This window comes from Lemur catta, chromosome 16, assembly GCF_020740605.2.
Source record: "Lemur catta isolate mLemCat1 chromosome 16, mLemCat1.pri, whole genome shotgun sequence".
NCBI lineage: Eukaryota > Metazoa > Chordata > Mammalia > Primates > Lemuridae > Lemur > Lemur catta.
The window spans coordinates 6,654,497-6,679,363 of NC_059143.1; the positions used below are offsets into that span (position 1 = coordinate 6,654,497).

At 34.3% G+C, this 24,867-nt stretch overlaps 1 protein-coding gene across 11 annotated transcripts in view; it reads right to left on the reverse strand.

The window, feature by feature from the left end:
- Positions 1–24,867, reverse strand: part of ANKRD12 (ankyrin repeat domain 12) — a 113,979-nt gene that overhangs the window by 26,579 nt on the left and 62,533 nt on the right. For 8 of the 11 annotated variants that reach the window (XM_045527252.1, XM_045527250.1, XM_045527254.1 and 5 more), the window contains one exon: positions 22,286–22,433. In XM_045527252.1, the coding sequence (XP_045383208.1) occupies positions 22,286–22,433 (148 nt within the window). Of the gene's footprint in view, positions 1–12,439; positions 12,520–13,881; positions 13,907–17,015; positions 17,310–22,285; positions 22,434–24,867 lie in introns of those variants that run through there. The other 3 variants (XM_045527258.1, XM_045527259.1, XM_045527260.1) reach the window with 3 other exon arrangements.

Here is a 24,867-nt window from a genome sequence, read left to right on the forward strand (position 1 = left end):
ATATACTTAAATACATTTGAAAGTTGCTCTTGTACATCTCAAGGCAAGTTCAGATATTTGCAACTAAGACTGGTGACATTTAAAGAATGGTGAAAATGTTATTTGAGTTCTCTAATTATGCTTAGGCTTGACTTTTTTTCTACTTAGCCTACCATAAATTTCCATCTTTTCTGTATGGTATCCAAATGGAGCAGCAACCAAATGGAGATGCGACCAATGTAGGGAGATACTGGTATACATGTAAATCTCTCCTAAAAACCTCTCCAAAGTAACAGAGAGGCTTTGACAGATGCCATCTATTTTCATGTTGACATCTGATAAAGTAATTACATTTCACGTGCCTAATGAGAAAGTCAACAGAAGATGGGCTTTTAAAAATATGTGAATTGCATTAATTACATGTTTTTAGAAAACAATTATTCTATTTGTGCCACATATATTTCAGGAGTGGGTGGTGGTGACACAAAATTAAATATACCATGACTTTAACCTTAAAGAGCTTACAGTGAAGACCAGGTCTCTACTTCCCACCTTTGCTCTGAAATTCAAATGACTAACCTGGAACTTCCTGGACTTCTTTCAACTACTTCCAAAATCAAGATTGAAAATACTGAACTCATTACTTTCCCTTCCACCACTGCTTCCTCTTGCTGCTTAAAGCCAGTATTCCCTCCCTGTATGGTGAAACAACCAATCTGGTTATTCAAATAAAAAATCTCAGTGTCATTTCAACTCTGTCTCAATTCTTCAACCTCCAAATTCAAAGTTTCAATCTCTGGACTATCTTTTAAATCCATCTTCTCTCCCCACTACTACTGTCCCAGTTCTAGTTCTCATCATTTCTTGCCTAGATCAGTAACTACCTTAAACCACAATGTTCCCAGCACTGTAGATCATATTACGTCTGTTATCTGAGGGGCCCCAGTGTAGAGTAACATAAAAACTCCAGAGATGGTATAAGACTTTCCAAAATCTGGACACCATCTCTACTACTACCACCATTTATTAAGCCCTATCATTTGCTAGGCAAATAATATTTGATCTTTACAAGAGCTATTATTATCCCCATGTAAGAAACAAGTAGACAGAGCCATTAAGTAGCTTTTCCAAGGTCACCTATTAAGGGAGATAGCCCAGGTGTTTTTGTCTGACTTCATAGTGTGCCCTACATTGCTCCCCTGTATAACTGTTTCTTGCTGTATACATTAGCCACACCGGTATACTACTTCTGTTTCCCAAACTTCCATGCATATTTATGTGGATTATGATCAGTTGCTCTTTATTATTTTCCATCTGTTTAACCAGAAGACATTTTAGATTAGTGGCCAGGGAGAGAGGCAGTTAAAGAATTTATATACAGGACAAGATTAAAAGTAATCTGTTGTGGGGGGATGATGGGAAGGGCACTTGTCTAGAGAGTGTATTTGCATTGGAATTTACTTAGATTATATGTTTATTTGGAATGAGTTGGAAGGAGATAAAGTTAAGCTCCCAGTCATCTCTTGAAAACACCACTGGTTTGGAACCATTACACAAAGTGTGCATTTTTTATGTTATCCTGATCACTGGGATATGGGAAGTCAAATACTGTCCATTTTCCAGAAAACACGAGGGGCAAAGGGAAGGTTATCTGCTTCTCAATATAACCAATGTATTTGACATTATCTAGATGAATGTTTAGACACACAAACACATACACACGATTTAGCTTCCTATAAATTTAAAAGTATACTACTTTATTAACAGCACCTGCCTACATCTATACCACCCAGAGAATGAGAAACTTTCACATTTTATTTATGTAGGGTGGAAGATGGGGTGGGTGGGTGTGAGTGTGGTTACTGAGGGAAAAAAAATCCTATTTATGGAATTTGAGAGTCTTCTGAGGGAAAGATAATATCCAACGAGGTAGCTGTTAATTTTCTGCTTCTGTTTTCTACATTATTCAACAAGACACTTCAGATATAAATTTGTGATCTATACTTAGAGACTTTCATAATGCCTAGCACAAAGTAGGTACTTAATATTAAATAAATGTATAGTGAGTTTTACTTTTTTTTTTGGTTTTTTTTGGAGACAGAGTCTCACTCTGTCGCCTGGGCTACAGTGCTGTGGCATCAGCCTAGCTTGCAGCAACCTCAAACTCTGGGGCTCAAGTGATCCTCCTGCCTCAGCCTCCCAGAGTGGCTCGGACTACAGCGATGCACCACCATGCCCAGCTAATTTTTCTATTTTTAGTAGAGACAGCGTCTTGCTCTTGCTCAGGCTGATCTCTAACTGAGCTCAAGAGATCCTCCCCCGTTGGCCTCCCAGAGTGCTAGGATTACAGACATGAGCCCCTGTGACCAGCCCTACAACTATATTAAGACATCAAGAAATTAGGCCGGGCGTTGTGGCTCACGCCTGTAATCCTAGCCCTCTGGGAGGCCGAGGCGGGTGGATCGCTCCAGGTCAGGAGTTCGAGACCAGCCTGAGCGAGACCCCGTCTCTACTAAAAATAGAAATAAATTATCTGGCCAACTAAAAATATATATAGAAAAAATTAGCCGGGCATGGTGGCTCATGCCTGTAGTCCCAGCTACTCGGGAGGCTGAGGCAGTAGGATCGCTTAAGCCCAGGAGTTTGAGGTTGCTGTGAGCTAGGCTGACGCCACGGCACTCACTCTAGCCCGGGCAACAAAGTGAGACTCTGTCTCAAAAAAAAAAAAAGAAATTAATTGAGGGTGCTTATAGTATGGTAGGAGTAGTATAGAAAGAGAGAAAACCATCTAATACAAATTTATACACTCCACAATTTTGTATAGTATCCAGGTGGCAACAACTGTCTGGCTAACTCATTGCTGATGTTTCCAATTTGAAGAGGTATCCACATTTCATCCACATGCTATTACTTCCCATAATACCTGCACATGGATCTGCTATTTGATTTGCTTCATAAGCCATCTTTAGCTTTCACACAGCCTGCCATTTCACATATTATGCACTGACATGCCTATCTTCCTACACTGAACTTGTGCTTTTATACATCAGCTGCTGAACCTTTTTTTGCCAGACAAAAGTTTATTTTATACAATGGCACCAATTTTATATAGTAGTATTTGTATAATTATTTGTATTTTGTTTGTATTTTTATGAAAATGAAAAACTGCTGACATTAGTGATATAATTAAGATAAAGAAGGGAATTACTGGATATAATAAAAGTGGAAAAATCTTTAGTCTCCAGAAGCTCATGTAAATGAAGATTGTTCAACTGTGAAGAAAATGAAAGTTAGAGAACCCATATGAAATACTAAGTATGTGTGCGTATATGTGTGTGTGCGTATAGGGAGAGGGAGAGAGAGACAAAGAGAGAAAGCCATGAAGTCCCTCAGTATCTTAACATTTTGAGGACTTAGTAATGAAAAATAAGGTTTTAAAATTATAGGCAATATCAGCATATAAATGATTTTAATTTATACAGCAAGTTTATGTCAATATTAAGTGCTAGAAATGTGTTTCAAAAGAAGTTCAATGTTCACCTCAGCCTTGACAAAAATTAAGAAAATGGATCAGAACCATTATATCCCCACAAGGAAATTTTTCTTCCCAACACTGAAATCACTGTAGGCAAACTGAGAAAATTGGAAATTGCAAGAAGAAAACACTTGAAAACATAATTTGCCTTAAATGAAACCATGAAGATGCATTAAGCAAAATCCAGACTCCTGGATATTTACCAGGCAAATGATCAGGTTATTTCAACAAAAAACTGCAAGAACTTAAGAAAGAAAGGAGGGGGACATCTGTACATTAAAAGATAACCAGAGGCCGGTCGCGGTGGCTCACGCCTGTAATCCTAGCCCTCTGGGAGGCCGAGGCCGGTGGATCGCTCGAGGTCTCAAGAGTTCGAGACCAGCCTGAGCAAGACCCCGTCTCTACTAAAAATGGAAATAAATTATCTGGAAAACTAAAAATATATATAGAAAAAATTAGCTGGGCATGGTGGCGCATGCCTGTAGTCCCAGCTACTCGGGAGGCTGAGGCAGGAGGATTGCTTAAGCCCAGGAGTTTGAGGTTGCTGTGAGCTAGGCTGACGCCACAGCACTCACTCTAGCCCGGGCAACAAAGTGAGACTCTGTCTCAGAAAAAAAAAAAAAAAAAAAGATAACCAGAGACATATTAACCAATTGCAATATATGGCAATATCTGGATTCTGATTTTGAACAAGTTTTTACAAAAACTTATGATTTTATGGGGCACTTGGAACTCAGAATAACTGGATATTTAAAAGTAATAAGAATCAATTAATTAATTTAGCCTAGGCATGATAATGGTGTTATGGTTACAACCACAATAAAAAAGCAGCTCTATCATTTTAAGGGATTTTACTGAAATATTTTCCAATAAAATGACTCCAAAATAACGGGGGAAAATTGAAGAAGGGGCAAAACAAGATTAGCTATAAGGTGGTAACTAATAAAACTGGGTAATTTTAGGTATACATGGGTTATTAATATTATTCTTTTTACTTTTGTAAATATTTGAATATATATTTTCTGTAATAAAAAAGTAAAAACATTAATTTGCTGATAATTAAATTCTATTTTTAAAATGTTTTAAATAATCAATACATTATGCAATGTACAGAATAAAACAAACCAAAAACACTAAGCATACATACTGAATTTTAAAAAGTTCTAATAATTTTCTTTATTTTCTGAGTACAAAATCAGGTAACACATAAGCACATTTTCAGGAACACATTATGTATGAAAACGGCTTCTTTCACTAAGAATTTTAAATTAGTTAATGGTAGGCTCTATGGCAAAAAACCACCCCCAAATCACCACTAATTTATTTCATTTTCAGCACCCTCTTTGCCCATCAAAAAGTGTTATGTTCAAACAATGATGAAGAGTTTAGTCATGGCACACTTAGAAGCTGTAATTAAATCAAACAAACACACACTAAATTCATATTTCAGTTATATACTGATAGGAAGACCATTTGACTCTGAACGTCCCACACTCAGTAACAATTAGCCTGGTATAGTGGAAAAGCACACAGGTTCTGGCATTAGCCCTAGGTTCAAATCTTTGCTTTGCCACTAATAGGTCAGTAATCTATGATTAAGGATTAATACTCAAGAGGGCTGTTGTGAGGATCAAATGAACTAATTTATGCAAAGTGTCTAGTATATACCATGCATATGATAAATATTAATCACTGCCTAGAAAAAAGAGAAGAATGTATTATGTAAATTAAAATAATTTAAATAATATATAAGTTTAACATCAAATACTGCCAAATTCAATAAAGCACTTATGTTAACTTAAAAAGGCCACAGTCCAATCCCACATCTTTTCTTATTTGTTTAACTCTGTACTGTAGGATTGAAGACAAAAAGATTCAAGCTGACTCCAAGGCACTATTTCATTTATTATAGGGCTACAAGGGAAGTATGTGGTCCTTTAGAATGATGGCAATGAAAATCACCAGTCTTTCAGGGAGCAATGGACATATGTAGATACAGACTTTTCATGGGGTAGGAGGAGGCATAGGCAGTCAGTGAGGAGAGAGAAGAAACAGAGCGAACCAAGAAACGACTTCCTTTTACCTATTATTTCATGTATTAGTGTTTGATGGAATTTATACTTTTATATGTAAAAGTACTAGTCATAATTGATAGTCACTTGTGTAAAAATATTTTTTAGTATTCCTCAAAGAAGAGAAAGAGGAAATAAAAGTGGAGATTGAGGCAGGTACACAATATTATAAACTTTGTTTCATTTGCTAACTGCAACTTAATGCAAGTATGTAATGATTTAAAAACAGTTTCTACAACTAAGTAAGTAGAAGAGAACTTTTTATTGAAAAGCCTTGGTAAAAGGTTAAAATGAATACTGTATTTATGCAAGTCTATAAATTGCCTCATTCATCTCTATATCCATCTTATATGCCCACACTACTATTATGTAATGTTAATATTTATAATAAATTTGTCCATGATCATAAAGCTAGTAAGTGGCAGGGCTAGGTCTTCCAACCCAAGTTTCTGTGACTCCAAAACTGGTACTCACAACCATGAGACTATGAGTATACAAAAGGCACCAAATATAGGCAAGATTAACTGTACAAATATCCAATAAAATGATGCCATACTTTGTGACCTTTACATAAGCATTCAAATGAATTCCTTCTACTTCTATCTTTATTTCATGATTAAGTATATTGAAAAAAAAAACTCTGCCACAAAAATCTAGGCTCTAGAATAAATTATTTTAAATGAGATTGACTGTTATTAATTTACGTGTTTTGAATAAAAAATAACAATACTATTAACACATTCAACTGAGATTAAAATTGAATTTCAAATATGGACTTGATAATGGTCTATTACTTGAGAGATTCATATTTAAGACATAAATATCTTGATTTACATATCTCATGAAAAATAGGATAAAACACCTCATTCATGACTATTAATACAGCTTATAAAGAAAAAAAGCCATGCCTTGCCTACCTTAAATGATTATAAACTAGTGAACTTGGATTAGATTTCGTATCTCCATAATGGCAAATACAAATGACATTTTAATTTTAAAGATTGTAAGGCTGCAATATCACATAAAGTATGGTTCTAGATACTTTAAATAAATGTCTAGACGTGGTAACTCAGATTTTTCACTTTTGTGAAAATTTTTTTGTAAACCAAAAACAAGTTTATTAAAGTAAGAAAAGAAACAAAAGGAGGCTGTCCCATGGGGCAGCAGCTATCTCTCGGAGCAACAGAGAGTAGCCAGATTTTCACTATTTTTAAAGCTAATATTTATCAAGTGCTAATTCTATGTCAGTCAATATTCTATGTGCCTTTCTTTATATATTAACTCATTTAACCCTTACCACAACTCCATGAGGTATGTACTGTTATTCCTATTTTACAACTGGAACCTGAGCACACACAGGTTAACTAATGTGCCCAAGATTAGAGAGCCAGGGGATCTCTAATTTTACAGAGAGACCCAGATAGTCTAGGAGTGCTAAAATCTGAGCTCTTATAATTAATATAGCTAGATAGAGAGCAGAGTAGAAAAAATGATTTCCGTTGACAAAATCCCTATGTCAAAAGTTTTCTCTTTTTTGTGTGTGTAATGTATTCAACTAGAATTAAGTATTCTTTTAACACTAAGAATACTACTAAGAAAAAACTATTTACATTTGGAATGGTATTTGTTTATATGCCATTTTTATTCAGATTGGCTGGTGCAAAAAAAAGTCCTAAGCTGTACTTCGGTGATTTTTTTTCATTCATTTTAAAATAATATTTATTCTTCTTTATAAAAGTAAAACTTCATGTTAGAAAACCAGGAAAATGGCAATGGGTAAAGAAGAGGATAAAAGCCACCCAACAAAGAACCCTACTATCTATTCTTTTTCTTTTTAGCTACTTAAAAGTATTACTTCTGATTTTATTTAACTAACTTAGAAATAATAAAGTGAAAAGAACTTCTAAACCTCAGGCCTGTCCTCCTGGCCCTTTTAAATGACCTGACCTAATACCGTCATTTCAGAAAGCATGCTTACACTCCAGGAGCAGTCTAGTATCATTCTATATTTTAACCTTCTTCATATTTAGCCCATGTTCATATGGCTTATTTTCCCTGGAGTTTTTGCTTTTCTTCCTTGTTCCTCAGGAAAATGCCTTCATATCATCAATAGCATGACACAGTGAACTCTTAGAATCTAATTCATATATGTGTATTAGGAGCTATTCTTTTCTTGATAACATTCTTCACAAAGTTCTCTGATATTTTGTTCTAAAATATACCAACTGTTCATTGCTGGCATTCTAGAATTTTTCATCAAAATTCTGGGTTAGTCTTCATGTCTTTTAGACTTGTACTTTGTGTCACCAAAAAGTAATATATTTGAATAATTTTTTCCACAAGGGCATAGAAAGTATGTCCAAGGATGTTTTTCTTTAGCCTGAATGATGACTGGGAATGGAATTCTAGGTTTAAAATAAATTCCCCTTTGACCAAAACATTTAAGTCTTTCTTCAGTTAAGAGACACTTTCTTCAATTTAAAAAAATATTTTCTTCTCAACATTAGCTTTTAAGTGTCCTGGGTATTTTTAAGCCATTTTTCTCTTATTTTCAACAACTCTGTTTTCTATATTTTTCATATGTTGCCTTTTCTTAGATCTCAATTCAGATCTTCAGCAAAGCCTATTTTTTAGTCTTTTATAGAATATTTACTTTAGTAATCATATGTATCTTGAATTCCAAGAACTTTCTTGGTCTCTGATTACTCTCTTTCACAGCAGCTTTTGCTGTTACGGTTAGTGGATCCACTCCTCTCTGTAAGCTCCAAGGATACTGAGAACTTACCCTCTGCTTCCTACATTATTTACATTCTCCAGGATCAAGTGTTGTGTTTGTTCATCTTGGCCCTTTTTATCTTTGATTCAGCTGATTTTCCTCAAATTTCCTGATTTCCTCTCATATTGATAAAGGGAAAAACTCATTTCTTCAGCAGTTTTGTGGAGAGTCTCCTCTGAGTGAGAAGCCTATTTGTAGTGAGTGATCTGTGGTTATTTCTAATCTGAGTCTTCTGGCTGAGTCTGTTCCCTGAACAAGTTGACTGTGGAGTTTAAGAGATTCTCTGGGGCCTCACGGGGAGGAATGTTTCACAACTGCAGCAGGCCTCTCCTGTCTCCTATTGAGTAGTTCCTTTGTTATGGAATAGTTCACTAACCAAAACTAATATATTTAAGGATTACATAAATGTAACTGTTATTTATGTTACTTAGCCAAACAAGTTGCATTAGAGAAATATACCTGGCATTTTAGGAAACAAATTTTTACAGCTTTTACATCCCCAAATTCATTGAGAAATGTAGTTTAGAGACAGGAAAATAAAATCGTAGGTAATTTTATAAAGTCTTTTCCAAATTTCCATTTTTAAATCTCAATTCTCCGAAGTAAAGGTTAGATGTTTTAATTCTACTTTATAGGAGAAAAGTAGTCATATGTCTATCTAGAAATAAGTATGCTAGATGAGGACTTATTTTCACTGTTATTCCTATAGTAATATATATTAGTAAGAGAATTACAGTTAAGAATTTAGGGGTGAGCTGGGGAGGGAAGAGAATATAATCAACAGCTGAAAATACTAAACCTAAAAGCAAAATCTACATAAGAAATAAAATCAGGTACCACAGCACTGTATATGTTCCCTCAATTAGTCATCACACAATTCCTTTCTACTAAATTATCAGTAACATAAGAAATGGATTCTATAAAGAATAATCAAGATTTTTTTCCTCTGAAAATAGGACTTATATCACTACAAAAATTTTGACGTCACTAAAGGAAACTGAGAAAATCACCCAGTCTCAGCTAGTCCATCATGAAATATATATATTACATGGAGGTCCTTTTAACCATGACTACATAAAACATTTTTCTCCAGATAGGATGATAGAGCTAAAACTGAACTCATTTAAATGTATGCATACATAATTAATATTTTAAGACAAAGGTCTTTTTTTAGTGTTCTGCCCAAATGTATCCTTGATAGTTTTAAATATTCAGCAACATCTCACTACTATAATTATGTGACAGACTCACTTTAAGTTGCTAGGCACTAGTAAAAATTTGGTTTTTAAGGAAAATCATCAAGCTAACATTTTAAACAAAAAACCTACTAGCTTTGGTATTTGTAATAAATAATTTTACCTTTTTTGGGCAAATACACTTGAAATTTGACTACTATATTTATGTGAATTTCAAAGAAAGGAATTTAACAGACTATTGTTTTATGATCCATAAACTTTAAAGATATTAATTTTAAAGCCATCCAAGGAATACTGCAGCTGCAGCCAATTTCCCATTAACTTTTCTGATATATATATGAGCAAGTCAAAGATATTTTGACTTCAGACACTGCTAAAGAGTGAATTTTTACAGTGTATAATAATTTAGGTATTCATAATTTCTTTCTTTTTTTTCCTCTACTTAAAATTGGACATTTTTCTTTAAAAAACATTCCACCTGAAATTAACAATTCTTAGGCTTTGGAACTAGACTCAGATAATTAATCCACATTAAAACACATGATAAAAATCTGTATTGATTTAAACTACTGATTTTCAAAAAAAGAACTGTATGTGTTTTGTTTGCTAAAGATATAGGTAGAAGCAAGTTGGTGATATATTTTAAAAAGTTTAAAAACCTAAAATTCAGAAATCTGTGTGTAATGTATATTATACATTACAAAGCAGAGGAAAAAGGTAGAACATGCAAAACGCTATAATAAAATTTCTTTTAATTGGTCAATTGGCCATTAAATAAAATAATACTTCATTGCCTATAATGCTGTATGTATGTTCAGCCCTCTGCACCTAATAGATATCTAAGCGCCTGCTTCATTTCTTCTGAGCACTGACACAGGGATATGTGAAAAAGGTGCTGAACCCAAACACTGTGCTTACTGCTACTCAACAACTTCAGAAATAGACTTTATCAAGGAGGTTGCTAACAGTCCTAGTAAAATAAAATAAGGTTCTTGGGTTATACAAATGGACTGTGATTTTCTGCACTAGGCCTACACCCTTATTATCTAACAAATACAATGGAAGTTATTAAGACATGCCATTTGGAAAGGAAGAAGAAAAAAATACTATTTACATTTTAACTTTACATGTTAAATGGAAAAATCTTTAATTCTAAGTATACTAATATGCAAATTCCTTTAGTCTATAAAAAATGCTTTATCAAGTCTAAATTCCTAATGATCATATTTGTTGATATATATTTAACACCTTACATAACCTCTTCCTGTAGTTTTTATACTTCTAAGGTTAAAAAGTTTGCTTTAAAACTTCCTAAGGTGATGTGTCTTCCTATGGTTAAACTGTTAACATCACATAATCCATTGGATAAAAAATTCTGGTATATTTTTATTTAAATAATTGTTTTTTTTTATCTCTTGAGTTACTGTTATAATTCCATATAAGCATGTACCAATAGTCATATTTTCATAGTTCCTGAAATATAAAACTGAGGAAATGAGTTTCACAAATTATAACAATGTATTTATAATATAATAGTACAATTTACTGTTTTAACATTGAGAAAATGAGGTTTCAAAGTACTGGTCATTTTGTGTATTTTATGACACAGAAATGCGCTAAGTAAACATCAGTGGGTAACAATGTATCACTGTATTCTCAAAAGGTCCCCTAATCTGTTTTACGGTAGACTCTAAAAGTAGCTTGTCTGTTTACTATAATGGAGCATTTTCTCACTTAAGTTGAAGTATCTAAGTGCAGAAAGTTTACAGCACCTGTTTAATAAATAAAGCCAGATTATTGGCAAAGTAAGGTAAGGTAAATAGTTCTTTTGACAATGACTGGCATTTTAAAACTTGTCCACAGGGCACTCTATTTAAGTAATGAAACCAGTGTCTGGCAAAGTTAACGAAATCTCTGCTTTCGCAATTTAACGAGCATCAGAGAAGTAATGAGGGGGCACTCACACAGAGCTACCTACTTCCCATTACCATAATTATGGTTTATGAGAAAGATCTGGCTCCTGAATATGACTGAGTTCTCAGCATGGTAGCAAGAACCAATTACTTGTAGCAAACATTATTACTAGATAGAATTTCTGTATAGGAAGGTAACGTTGAACTAGATTGTGGGGGAAAAAGGCAGAAATTAGGGGGGAAAAGGCCAAAGAATTATGCAAATTTGAAAGTGCCACACATTTATATACAAATAATCTATATTAACCAGGACATGTATTCCTGCAACAATATCATAAATGTCTGATATGCACAACATAAAACTGTTACACAAAGTGTGATCCATGAAGTGAGGCTGGTCTGCAAATTGTTCATTACTCATCAGTAATGAAATAAGGAGCTTGTAGCAAAAGTGGAAATCAATTACGTCACCAAGCACACTGTTTATTTCAGCTGATATTTTTCCATGCTATTTCTTCCTCTTTGACGAAGAAAGCAATACACTGATTTACATTCTAACACAAGTTCCTCATCTGGAGGACTGGTAACAGTTTATGGAACGGCTACTCTGAATAGCACTGGCGTAAAGCACAATGCTTAATGGAATGAGCCACTTTTATTTACTCCAAATTTATTAAGTTCCAAAATTCATAGTTTTAGCTATTCTCTAGCTTTACAACACTTAAAGTGTATCTGTCACATGGATGACATGCTGTATCAGATCAACAACAATGCTATCAAGCTTCAATATAAAAACATCTATGGGCAGTTAAATTAATTCTTGATTAAATATTATTATGTTCTGAATTTTATTGTCTGAAGTTTGGTAAAATTAAGTCTAACAAGGACCTCATGTAAATTAAGTAATAAATTTTGGGTATTTTCATCAGTTTTTTCCAGCAACTCCAAAATCTTTGTATGATACTTACTGATGATTTTTGCATCATTTCTTGAGGGACTTTGATCAAGCAATAATTCAGGCACATTCACCATGTGGAAAATAAATATTCTGAAAAATCAATACATAGCTGATGAACACATGAAACAGTCAAGATCACTGAAAAATCAAAAAGGTTCTAGATGTGTTCTGCTCTAATTAAACTTGTAAATTCAAAGAAAACATCTTTTGTGGGAAAATTTGTTGGAACACTTCTTTCTAATGGCAAGTTTATATAGAAAGTTTGTAATAAAAACTGATTTTCACAGCTACAGTTTTCTGAAGAGATCAAAATTAAAGATTTTGTAGCCATAATAAATAGAATTAACATACCATATAAAAAAACTTTCTATTTTTGAAATTGTATTTTCTTAATTTCTCATGGAAGCCAGTGCAATTTCAGCTATTACAATCTTTTTTTGTTTTCTCTTTTTTTCTATCCCTCTACTTCTGGAGAATAGCTATTATAATCTTGATTCTACACACCACAAAGATGTTCAAAGGACTTTCAGCTTGTTAACTGGTAGATGGACTTAGAAATATTATGAAAGTAGAACTTGGCCAGGATTAATGGATGACTATGTTAGTATCTCTATTTTCCTAATCAGCTCTATCCCCAGTGCTTAAACAATGTCTAACACATAATGAGTACTCAAAAATAGTTACTGAATAGTTGAGCTGAAGGAAGAGGAGGAGTAAGAGTTTAGGATGACTTCCAAATACATGACAAATACACAAATGAATGAAGTTACCATTAATTAAGAAAAATAAGATGATGTATGTAAATAGGGGAAAAAGTTCCATTTGGGTATGCTCATTTTTGAGATTTCTGTGAGGAAATCTAAGTGGTAATATCCAGAGGGCAGTCAAATAAGTGTGAAGCTTAAGAGAAAGGTCTGAGATAGATATATTTGAAAGTCCTCACCAAATAAATGGCTAAAACTGTGAGTGACATTTGGGAGAGTATGTACCACAAGAATAGGGTTCAGAAAGTAAAATTTTTGGGAAAACCGACACAAGGGTGTATGGGAAGGAAATGTGGAAGATAAAAAGACAAGATTCCAGAAGGAAACTGAGATGGAACAGTCTGGGAAACTGAATGAAAGCCAAACAGAATTATGTCCCAGAAACAAAGGCAAGAGAATTTGAGGAGGAACATGGTCACTATCAAATTTTACAGAGTTTCAAAGAATAAGGACTAAAATACAGCTCAGGGATCTAGCAGTGAGATCACGTGTGACCTAGCAAAAAGAGGTTCCATGGAGCAGAGTCAGTCTACAACATACCCAAAGAAGCTTTGTTGTGACAGGAAGGGCATAGAGGATTAAATAAACAGGAAGGCAGCGCGAGAGAAGATTTTGTTGAGAGTCTTATGTATTTATATGTACAATAACACTAAAAATAGAAAAATCAGCTGGGTGCAGTGGCACGCACCAATAGTTGCAGCTACTTGGGAGGCTGAGGCAGAAGGATCGCTTGAGCCAGAAGTTGGAGGTTGCAGTGAGCTACGATGATGCCTCACTGCACTCTAGCCTGGGCAACAGAGCGAGACTCTGTCTCAAAACAAAACAAAAATATTAATACAACAATTGTGTCCAGCTCTACTTCAACTTCCTTTCCTTCAGCCCAAATCATTACCTTCTCTGCCACTAGCCCCCCTCAACACATGTCTCATTAGCAGCCCGGTATACCTCCTTCCAGATTTTGGTTCATGCTCATAAAATTTTACACAAACATATGAACAAAAACATAAATAGGTTTTAAAAACACTGAGATATAACTATTCATTTTCATTTTTCTATTCAACAATGTCTTATGAAAATCTCTACAAGTAACTGCAACTCCAACAACAGCACTGACATCCTTTTTCACAGCTGTGTAAAAGTCCATGGTGTGCTTATACCTTGATTTATTCAGCCAGTCCCCTAGTGATGGTTATATGGTGTTTTTGCCTCTAAAAAGTGTGCTGTAATAAACACGAGATATTCCCAGAAGTGAGAATAAGTATTTTTAAGAACATGTTTGTGATGGTAAATTCTGCACTTACAAAAAAGAATGTTGAAGTTATCAACAATTCTGTCTCAGCTACAGTAAGGAACCATCAATCTTTGACCAATTTACAAGTCTATTTACCCATCCTTGTAACATTCTGAAGCAGATCCCATTCATATCCTATCATTTCATACATACATATTTCAGTACGTATCTCTAAAATGAATAAGGGCTCTTGTATTTTGTTAGCTGTTGCCAGACTAGTTTTGAAAAGATAGTAACAATTCACATACCTCCCTTTTTAACTCTTCCCTTATTAAATAACCACTTTGTAAGTTGTTGGCTTATTGTTCCATTATTTCTTTTTTAAAATTGTAAGAAAATATACATGTTAGTATGAATAATACCTTAGTCAGGTACACGATTCTTATGTTGCAGCTCTTTTTTTTCAGCAGTCTGGTCTTTCACTGTTACAAGTTAGAAATTCAATGCCAATGTGGCACTGTTTGCAGGTAACCTGTTACATTCAGAGCTAAGGAATTTAATCACTGTATGTCTAGAGGTATGCATGTCTGTTTTCATCAACCCATCTGGAGCTCAGTGAGCTTCACAACTGATAGTCTCAGGCTTTTTTCAGCTCAGAAAAGTTTTCTTCTATTATTTGTATAACTATTGCCTATCCTCTGTTTTTCTCCCTTCAAAATTCCTATAAATATCTATTATTCACGTTAGCTCTGTTAGGTCTCCTGATCTATTCCCTAAGTTGTTTATATTTTCTTTCATGACTCTTTGTATTTTTGCTCTATGTTGTGAAGATTTTACTTGATTTTTCCATCTCATAATTGAAGTCTCCAGTCTAGTAATTTAAGTCTCAACAGTGACTATTTCTCACTTCATCTACTGAGTTGTTTGGTTGTATAATCATGTTTTGTTAGCTCCAAAAAGTCTTTTTGTGCTGTACTGGAATTTTCTTAAGTGCCCATTTTTTAATCGTTGTTGAAGTTATGTTTCCTCTAATAGTTTTATTCAGCTGCATTAACATTTTGTTTGTTCAAATTGATCATTCTCTCACATTTCTAGGTAACTCTGGAGGGTTGTCAGCTCACTGGAACCTAACGTTGAAGTAGTCCAAATGGCAGCTCTCCTGCAAGTGGGGGAAGGCAAAGTGGCCTTCACTCTTGTGGCTGCCAGTAAGCAGCTGAGGTGCTAGGAGGCAGCCTCCCATCCTCTAGTTCCAGGTCTTCTCATCCTTTCCCAGTCCTAATGATGAACTCAGCCTACAGATTCAGCTATTCCTTGGATTTATGAGGGAATGAAGAGTCCTGGCATAATCCCTAAGGGCCAGTCCCCTATCCCAGTTCAACAAACAATTACTGAGCAATGTTTCTATACCAAACATTTAAGGAATTTACATTTTTACTAGAGTGAAGTGAAAATAGATACTAAAAGTAAATTTGCTACCTTAACAGTTTTGCCTACTTTTAGCTCCATTCAATTAACATTACTTCCTTCAAATATTAATGTCAATCCATTACCAGTGTTGTATTTTCTCTATTCATTACCCGCTTGTCCTCTTCTTCGTCCTATAATTACTCCCACTTTGGATGGGTGATAGTTTAGTGGAAGCCCTGACTACTGCTGGTCCCTTCTCAAAATCATGGAATATATATCAGGCTTTTCCCTTAACAAATATAATTTTAAGAATTTCTTAGTACTAAAAAAACAAAGTTTGCCAATATCCTGGATCTTTTATGTGCCATGCCTTAATTGAGTTTTGTATATTTTCTCAGAGAAGAATAAATCACCTATTAAATACATGTTTAATTTTTCAGTCTTGCCCATTTCTTAAAACGTTTGAAATGACTTTTAAATCATTTTTATTTTTTTTCTATAGGTTCTACTCCTTTTTCTTTTCCACATAAGGTTTTCTGTTGAAGAACCAAAGCTGTTTGGGTTTCCCACAATCTAGATTTCGCTGACTGCATATTTTTGGTATAGTTCAACATGTTCCTCTGACCTTGGCATTTTCTGTAAACTGGCAGATGGATCCTCAGGACTGAAGACACTAAGGTTTGACCCTTTTGACAAGGCCATAGTGAGAGTGTACTAAGTTCTTTCATCAGGGGCATGTAATGTTTTCTTTCTTTGTCTCTTTTTATTTAACGTTAGCAACTGTTGATGTTCAACGCTCAGATATATTAACTAACTGGGGGATGCAAAATGGTCGTACTTTAACTTTTTCACTTTTTAAGCTGGAGTACTCTTGTAGACACTTCTTCTTACCTATGATGAGATTACCCAAGTATTATAAAGTTCATACAGGAAAGGCAAAATAAATGATTTTTTTCTCTTCATATGATTTATCTATTTATTTATTTTTTAAAGAGACAGGGTCTTATTATGTTGCCCAGGCTGGCCTCAAATTCCTGGGTTCAAAGGATCTTCCTGCCTCAGCCTCTTCAGTAGCCAGGACTACAGGCATGTGCCACGGTGCCTGGCTATTTGCCTAATTTTTAAGATAACAAACTGGTTTTCTATCATCCTCTAATAATGATAAATTAATTTTAGAAGCTTACATTGTCCCATCTTTGGCTAATAGGAAACTGCTCCAAATTGTCTTCTAGGCCTTTTGACATGACTTCATATTCGTCTTTGATAGCTACCTTGAAGTCTGCAATGGTAAGATGTTCCAAGCTCATTTTATATATTTCCTGCCCCAAATTTGGAATCATCTTCTTTTAAGAAGGCTCAGCTTTCTTGTAGTAGTAAACATTTTAAGATCATAATCTGGCTGGTATAGTGGCTCACGATTGTAATCTCAGCACTTTGGGAGGCTGAGGCAGGAGGATCACTTGAGGCCAGGAGTTTGAGATCAGCCTGCACAACATACCAAGACCCCATCTCTACAAAAGAAGAAAAAAAAAATTAGCCAGGTGTGGTGGCACATGCCTGTAGTCACAGCTACTCAGGAGGCTGAGGCCAGAGGATCACTTGAGCCCAGGAGTGAGAGGCTGCAGTGAACTACGTGCCATTGTACTTGAGCCTGGGTGACAGAGTGAGATTGTCTCACAAAAAAAAAAAAGATCATAATCTGGGAACTACGAATGATTAGTGGTATATGTCTTAAGTCACTGCTTTTACATAGTTTCAATGAATAGAGCAAGAAAATCTTATGTATTTGTATATATATTTTATTAGGAATTAATTTCAAACTCACAAAAAGTTAGAAAAATAAAAAATACTAACCTCTATATAATCCTTTACCCAGATTTGTCTATTGTTAATGTTTAACCTCCTTGCTTTATAATTTGCTTTGCTTCTCTATACAATACACACATATATATGTACACATTTTTTCCTGAGGTGTATGAGAGTAAATTACATGCAGTATGGACCTATTACCATATATACTTCAGTTAGTATATCCTAAGAAGTATTTCCTAAGACATAAGGATACTCTCTGTTACCACAGTACAGTTGTCAACTTTATAAATTTGCATTGATACAACACCAATCTACTATCCATATTCCTTGTTAAATGATCTAATAATGTCCTTTATAATCATTTTTGCCCTCCAGTACAGGATCCAGTCTATGAGCAGGCATTGCCTTTAATTATTATCTCTTTGGTCTGAAATATTTCTACCACCTTTATTGGTCTCTCATGACATTAACATTTGTTAATTTTTCATAACATGATATTGGCTTTAAAAAAAAAAAAAAGAACATTCCTCATGATTATGCACTCTCAGCTGGAATAACACAAAGTGATGTTACATCCCTCTCAGGATCTCATCTCGTGGCACATGATATGCATTTCTCCCTCCTTTGATGATGTTTATACTGACCATACAGTTTAGGTGCTGCTGGATTTATCCACCAAGAATCACTGGTTTTTGTTCCCCCTGTTTCTGATGTGAAAAAGTCATTAAGTATTCTGTTTCTCATCAATAATTCCCTCTAGGTTTATTAGCCATCAGCGATTTTTGTCTAATCATCTTTATTATGATGACTGTAAAATAATCAGTGGTAGGGGCGGGAATTGACTAGAAAGGAGCATGAATGCACTCTCTGGAATGATGGAGACATTCTGTAACTTGAGGGGGTTAAATTATGTAGGTCTAGGCATTTTGTAAAACTCATAGAATGTTATATTTAGGAATTATAAATTTCAAAAATGCAAATACTACAAAAAAGGAATTATAAATACTGAACTCCAGTTAATGAAATGCAGGCTAAAGTATTTAGGGATGCCTGCAATTTATTATAAAACAAATCAAAAAATAAGATACATTCATAGTTAGATATATAATAAGGGAAAAAGAGCAAAAAGTGTAGTTGATGGGCACACAGCATTCACTGTATAATTCTCTGAATTTTGCTATGTTTGAATATTTTCATAATAAAATATGGAGATTTTAAAACAGAGTAGTGTAAGTGATTATGTTATAAAGAACACAAAATACTAAATGGGTAATTGTAATTTGGGATAATTTTCCCATAGCAGTATCATATACCTGGATTTCAAAAGTGCTATGTATATAAGAGTGCATATGGAAGTTAAGATGAAAAACCATTAGATGGCTAAAAGGTTCTGGTGATGATGAAAACAATTATGTCAAAATATATGTGAACCGTTTTTAGAAAAACATTTCAAGCCCAGTGTGCTGGTATGCACCTGTAGTATCAGCTACTTGGGAGGCAGAGGCAGGAGGATTGTTCCAGTTTAAGAGTTCGAGGGGAGCCTGGGCAACATAGTGAGACCCTGTCTCAAAAACAAAAAAAACCCACAACAAAAAACCATTTCATAAGAGGGGGAAGAAAACAGTGTTTCTAAATTAATACATATGTGATGTCAAATGTGTATATTTAAATTCATACTGTAAATAGAAATCTATTTTATCTGTATCTCTATATAGTTTATACAACTAGGTCACAAAACTTCTAATTTTTTAATTCTTACAATATGTAGGTTACCTTATATTTTGGTACAGACACTATATGGAAGGCATCATACCATTAGAAAAATTTACAAACACACTGGTTGCACGACATACACATACTTTTAAAAAATTATTTCTCTGCCCATTTTTTGGCACTTAGGTTATTCTAATTTTTTGCTATTATAAGCACTACTATGTTAACAGATATGTTAACATATGTATATTGTCAGCATTTCTGGTTACATCTTTATGAAGTTTTCACACTTATTAACAAACCATTTTCCAGAAAGCACTCTCAACAATAGTGTATGAGGCCAGCTTCATTGCGAACTCACCAACATCTAAATACTATTTAAAAAAACATCTTCACCAATTTTATAGGGCAGTTTTTATTGAGCATTTCTGTATGTTAGGCATGGTATTAAAATGGAAACTGTTCTGCAATTTTTCTATTTGTAGGCCTCCTTTCCCAGAATTTTACTAGCTTAACAAAGAAGTTGTTTATGCTTTTATACCTGTAGACAAGTTAAAACAGCATGACAATTTGTACCTGCACCTGCCTCTCTATTTTCTAATCTTTCTCCTTTCTGTCTCCTTCTGTTTGCTTGCTCCAAGTTTGTGTGTATCATTTAAGGTTTTTTTTTTTTTTTTTTTGAGACAGGGTCTCACTCTGTCACTTAGGCTGGAGTGCAGTGGCATAAACACAGCTCACTGCAGCCTTGAACTTCTGGGCTCAAGTCATCCTCCTGCCTCAGCATCCCGAGCAGCTGTGACTACAGGTGCATACCACCACACTCAGCTAATTTTTGCATTTTTTATAGTGATGGGGTGTCACTATGTTGCCCAGGCTGGTCTTGATCTCCTGGCCTCAAGCAATACTTCTGCCTCAGCCTCCCCAAGTGCTGGGATTACAGATGTGAGCCATTGTGCTGGGCCCATGTTTTTAATTTTTTTTGGTAAGATCTATATACAGTATTCTGTTAAAGTCTGAAAAACTCTTTTACATTTTGTGGCTCTATCAATTTTCTTACTCTCTATCGATGTTTATGAATTTCCACTCTTTTTCCTTGATCAGATATGCTAGACATTTGTCTAATCATGTCAGACAAGCAATTCAGTTTCATCCTGCTATAATATTGTTTAGAAATATTAGAAAATTTGTTTTCTAAATCATTAAATTTTGCTCTTTATTAATATCTTGCTTTTCTCTTTGCATCTATTTTTTCTTCCTCCTCCTGACTTCCTAAGCTCATTTATTTTCATTCTTAGTAAGTTTAATGATGTTAACTATAAACTTTTACTGAATATAGCGTAACTTTGGCTTCATACTGTAAGTACTAATGCTTATGCATACAATGTCTACAATTTTGAGACTTTCTGTTTAATAAGGAATTATATATGCTGTTAAAACTGTTAAAAGTTTTCAGTTAGTATTGTTTCTGTCAATTTTGCCTTATATTTCTAACAATTTTTGCTTCATATTTCTGGATGGTGTTATGTGGTATTTCATAAGGTGATAAAATTTTATCTTTGTATTATATGCCCTTTATTATTACAAAATTGCCCTCTTTTTGCCATGCAATATTTTCTGGCTTTAATTGTTTATCTAATGTTAATACTGTAAATTTTTGCTTTTGTGTTTTCAAAAGCATTTTTTAACTGTTATTTTTTCAATTATCACAGAAAAATGGTTATCATTTAACCTTCCCAATTTGAAACATGAATTTACTATACTTTTATTGTCATTTCTTCAAATGTTAATTTGATATTTCTAAATTAATACGTATGTGATGTCAAATGTGTATATTTAGATTACTTTTTCATTTTTCCTTAAAATATGATCTGATATTTATAATCAATTTGACAATATTTACCACAGTTATTTAGACATCTCTCTTGTAGTTAGTGATCACTGCCAAAACTTTTATTCCATGACTTTATTCATTTGTTCACAATTTAGCATCTCTTAATCAGTTAAAGTGTATCTAGAATTAAATTTTGCTCAACAAGGCAATACAGGATGTTATTTTCAGAAGGTGTGCTCTTTCCATTGCTTTTCCATGCAGAAGATAATTCAGCTGTATTATATAAAAGTAAAGGGCAGAACTTTCTGCCTCAAAACTATAAATGTTGTTCTACTACCTTATGGCAATGGTTGAGTTTATAATGAGTACGGTTTATTTTTTATTCCCTCATGTGTAATGTAATATAAAATTAACATTACCTAATTGCCTACAGGAATTTTTAAGATTTTGTGAGGGCAAGGCCATTTCTAAGACTGGTAAAATTCTTTTTCATTGATTTTTGCCTGAAATATGGTTAACTCCTCCAATATGTATAAAGACAACATTCTTTAACACAAGAAAGGTCTTTTTTTGTTATATTTTTAATTGTTTATATTTAAATCCAAATATACCAAAAACTTTCTAAAATATTCTTTTGGATCTTTCCTTTTAAGAACTGTAAAGTAATTGTCCCTACCCTGCAACAATGACCAGAATTCAACCATCTAAATTACAGAAGTAAAATTGCAAAGATGACTCATGAATGCCAAAAGATATCAAGGGTTTGGTTAGTAGCTCCTTAACTCCTAACAGGATGAAAAGAAGTCAGAGTGGCAGTTGTGGTAGCTATGCCTGGGGAAAGATTATGCAGTAGGTTTGAATGTAATAAAGGAATAGTTGAGAAATTTGTGTGGAAAAATATAGAAACAGGGCATTGTCACTATGACTCATTCACACAAGGTACGGGTAGCAAATACTTAGGTTACTAACTTCATCATTGTTAGCTAGTAGGTAAGCATTATTCTAAGGTACTTAAACATTTCATGTATTCTTAAACCAATTTGAATTTTCTATCAAATACCATGTCAAACAGTTGAATGTAGATTATCTGAAACAAACCTGTGTAACTTTCATCATCATCAGACAAAGGCACCTCTCTTTTTAGTAGCAACTCCAACTCTTCTGTTTCTGCTACATCCACTGGACGCTCCCCATGTTTATTAGCTTGAAAAGGATTTCCACCATGACGAAGTAAGAGTTTCACTATCTGTAACATTAAATAGTAGGAAGATTTAGTACCTTCACAGATTGTATCATTTTGACCATTCTCTTGATAATATCCCTAATACCCTTCTGTTTTCTCAACAACTCTGCGTCCATTCCCCAGTGTCTATTCTAAATCATTGTTATTCTCTTCAAATTCCCTTTTGACTGACATCCTGACTCCCAATCTGATGACCTTATCAACTATAAAGAAATTTCTTCCTTAAAATTTACACTGGGCTATTTTAGCACTTAATCTCATTGTTTTTCTTCCTTGTTCATCACAAAATCAACAATTATTTATTGAGTATCTATTAATAAGTACTGTACCAAGTTCTGCTGATAAATCAATGAACAATAACAACAAGCTCTCTGGCCTCTTGAAATTGATATTCTAGAAGGAATCTCAAAGGAAGTATTTCCCTTTGAGAAGGGAATGCTTAAGGCTAATATATCACGACCAATGCCCTTGATCTTACTCTTTCCCATCTCCCAGGAATTTTAACTATCATTAACTCATGTCAATTTACTTAGAACTAATGAAGCTTAGTGTCAAGTGCACTTGCTAATGCCTGTAATCCCAGCACTTTGTGAGGCCAAGGTGAGAGGATTGCTTGAGTCCAGAAGTTTGAGACCAGCCTGGGCAACATAGCAAGACCTGGTATTTAAAAAAAAAAAAAATAAGTAAAAAACAAAAAAACAAGAACTAACAAGCTTAAACTTCAAGGCCCTTCACTTTCACAGGCCCCTCTATCTAATTTTGTATTCATGATGTTGAAATTTTTCTCAAAGAGGCCCTGATTCCTTCCCCACAAAATTATTTAATTTTTTTTTTTTAAGAGACAAGGTCATGCTCTATTGCCCAGGCTGGAGTGCACTGGCATCACCATAGCTCATTGAAACCTTGAACTGGGCTTAAGTGATCCTCTGACCTCAGCCTCCCGAGTAGCTGGGACTACAGGTACACACCACCACACCAGGCTGATTTTTATAAATTTTTGTGGAGAAGGGGGTCTCACTATGTTGCCCAGGCTGGTCCCGAACACCTGGCCTCAAGTGATCCTCCTGCCTCTGTCTCCTGAAGTGCTGGGATTATAGGCACGAACCATCACTCAGTCTCCCCACCAAATACGATTATATAAGCTTCAGGCTCCAAATAATTAGGACCAGTTAGTCACCATTTCACTGCTTTTATTTTTCCCCATCTTCTTCCTTTCTATGTTTTTTAACCTCTTTTTGATTGGCTCCTTTCTAGAAGCCAATCTTTCCAGTTCATGTCTCTTTTACCTTAAAAAATGGCAATAAAGACAAGAAACACAGGCAAAATAAGAAATTTTGTTTAAATATACATTCCCATCCCCTAGCTAAATTTTCTTTTCTTCACAAGTCAAGCTTCTGAAAAGATGTTTGCCCTTGCAACCATGACTTTCTACTGACACTTCATTCTTCTACCTGCAACTCTGCTACCATCAATCCTACAAAATGGCTCTTCTAAGAGCTGTACATATCTAAACCAGTGATGGTTTCCCTACAGCACTGTTCTTGATCTACCTTCTTATGCTCAAGTATGCATCATCTCTTGGGAGTAAACACTGTATGAATTGACAATTATGCAACCCATTCATTCATTTTTATTCTCTTGCTTGCTCTCTCAGCTCTCAAGCTCCAAATCCAAATATTCATATACTCATTGGATACATCCAATTGATTATATGTATATTGTAACACAAAAGCCTAAAACCAACAGGACACAAATAGAGTTCATTAAACTTTTACCTTGACCTTTTATCTGTTTCCATGCTCAGTGACTGGCACCAAAATCTGCCTAATCACTGAAGCCAGAAACCTGGGAGTCATCAACAACTCTTCTTTCTCACTCATACTCTACATCAAAGAGGTGGCCAAACATTATTGATTCTGCCTCCCTAACCATCTCTTCTTATTTTTGATCTTTGTTTATTTCCAATGACACTGATATGTGCTATCAAACATAAACTCATATTACAATTTATTAATGCATTTCCCCTCTTATTCTAGACTATAAGCTTCATACGGGATCAAGTCTTTATTCATCTCTATATTCCCAACACATAACTGTGTTTTCTGGTACTTAGAAAGTGTATCATGTCTTTTTAAAGAATGTTTAAATGAGTAATATGAAACAGATGAATAGTAAGTGCATTTGCCATTAGAGGTAAATGCATTTAAAATAGGAATTGCTAACAAATCAAAGTATTTAAGAATGAAGATTCACAATGAATGAAAAATTTTTCTAGATTATAGAAAGTTTGAAATTCAAGAATGTATAAAAAAACAAATTACTCATGATCTCAACTACTATTATTTTATTCCCTTGTTTATTAATTTTTATCAAATTATATAACCTTGTAATTTTAAAAGATGAACTAGCTTTGCAAGTCTGCTGATGAAGAACAAAT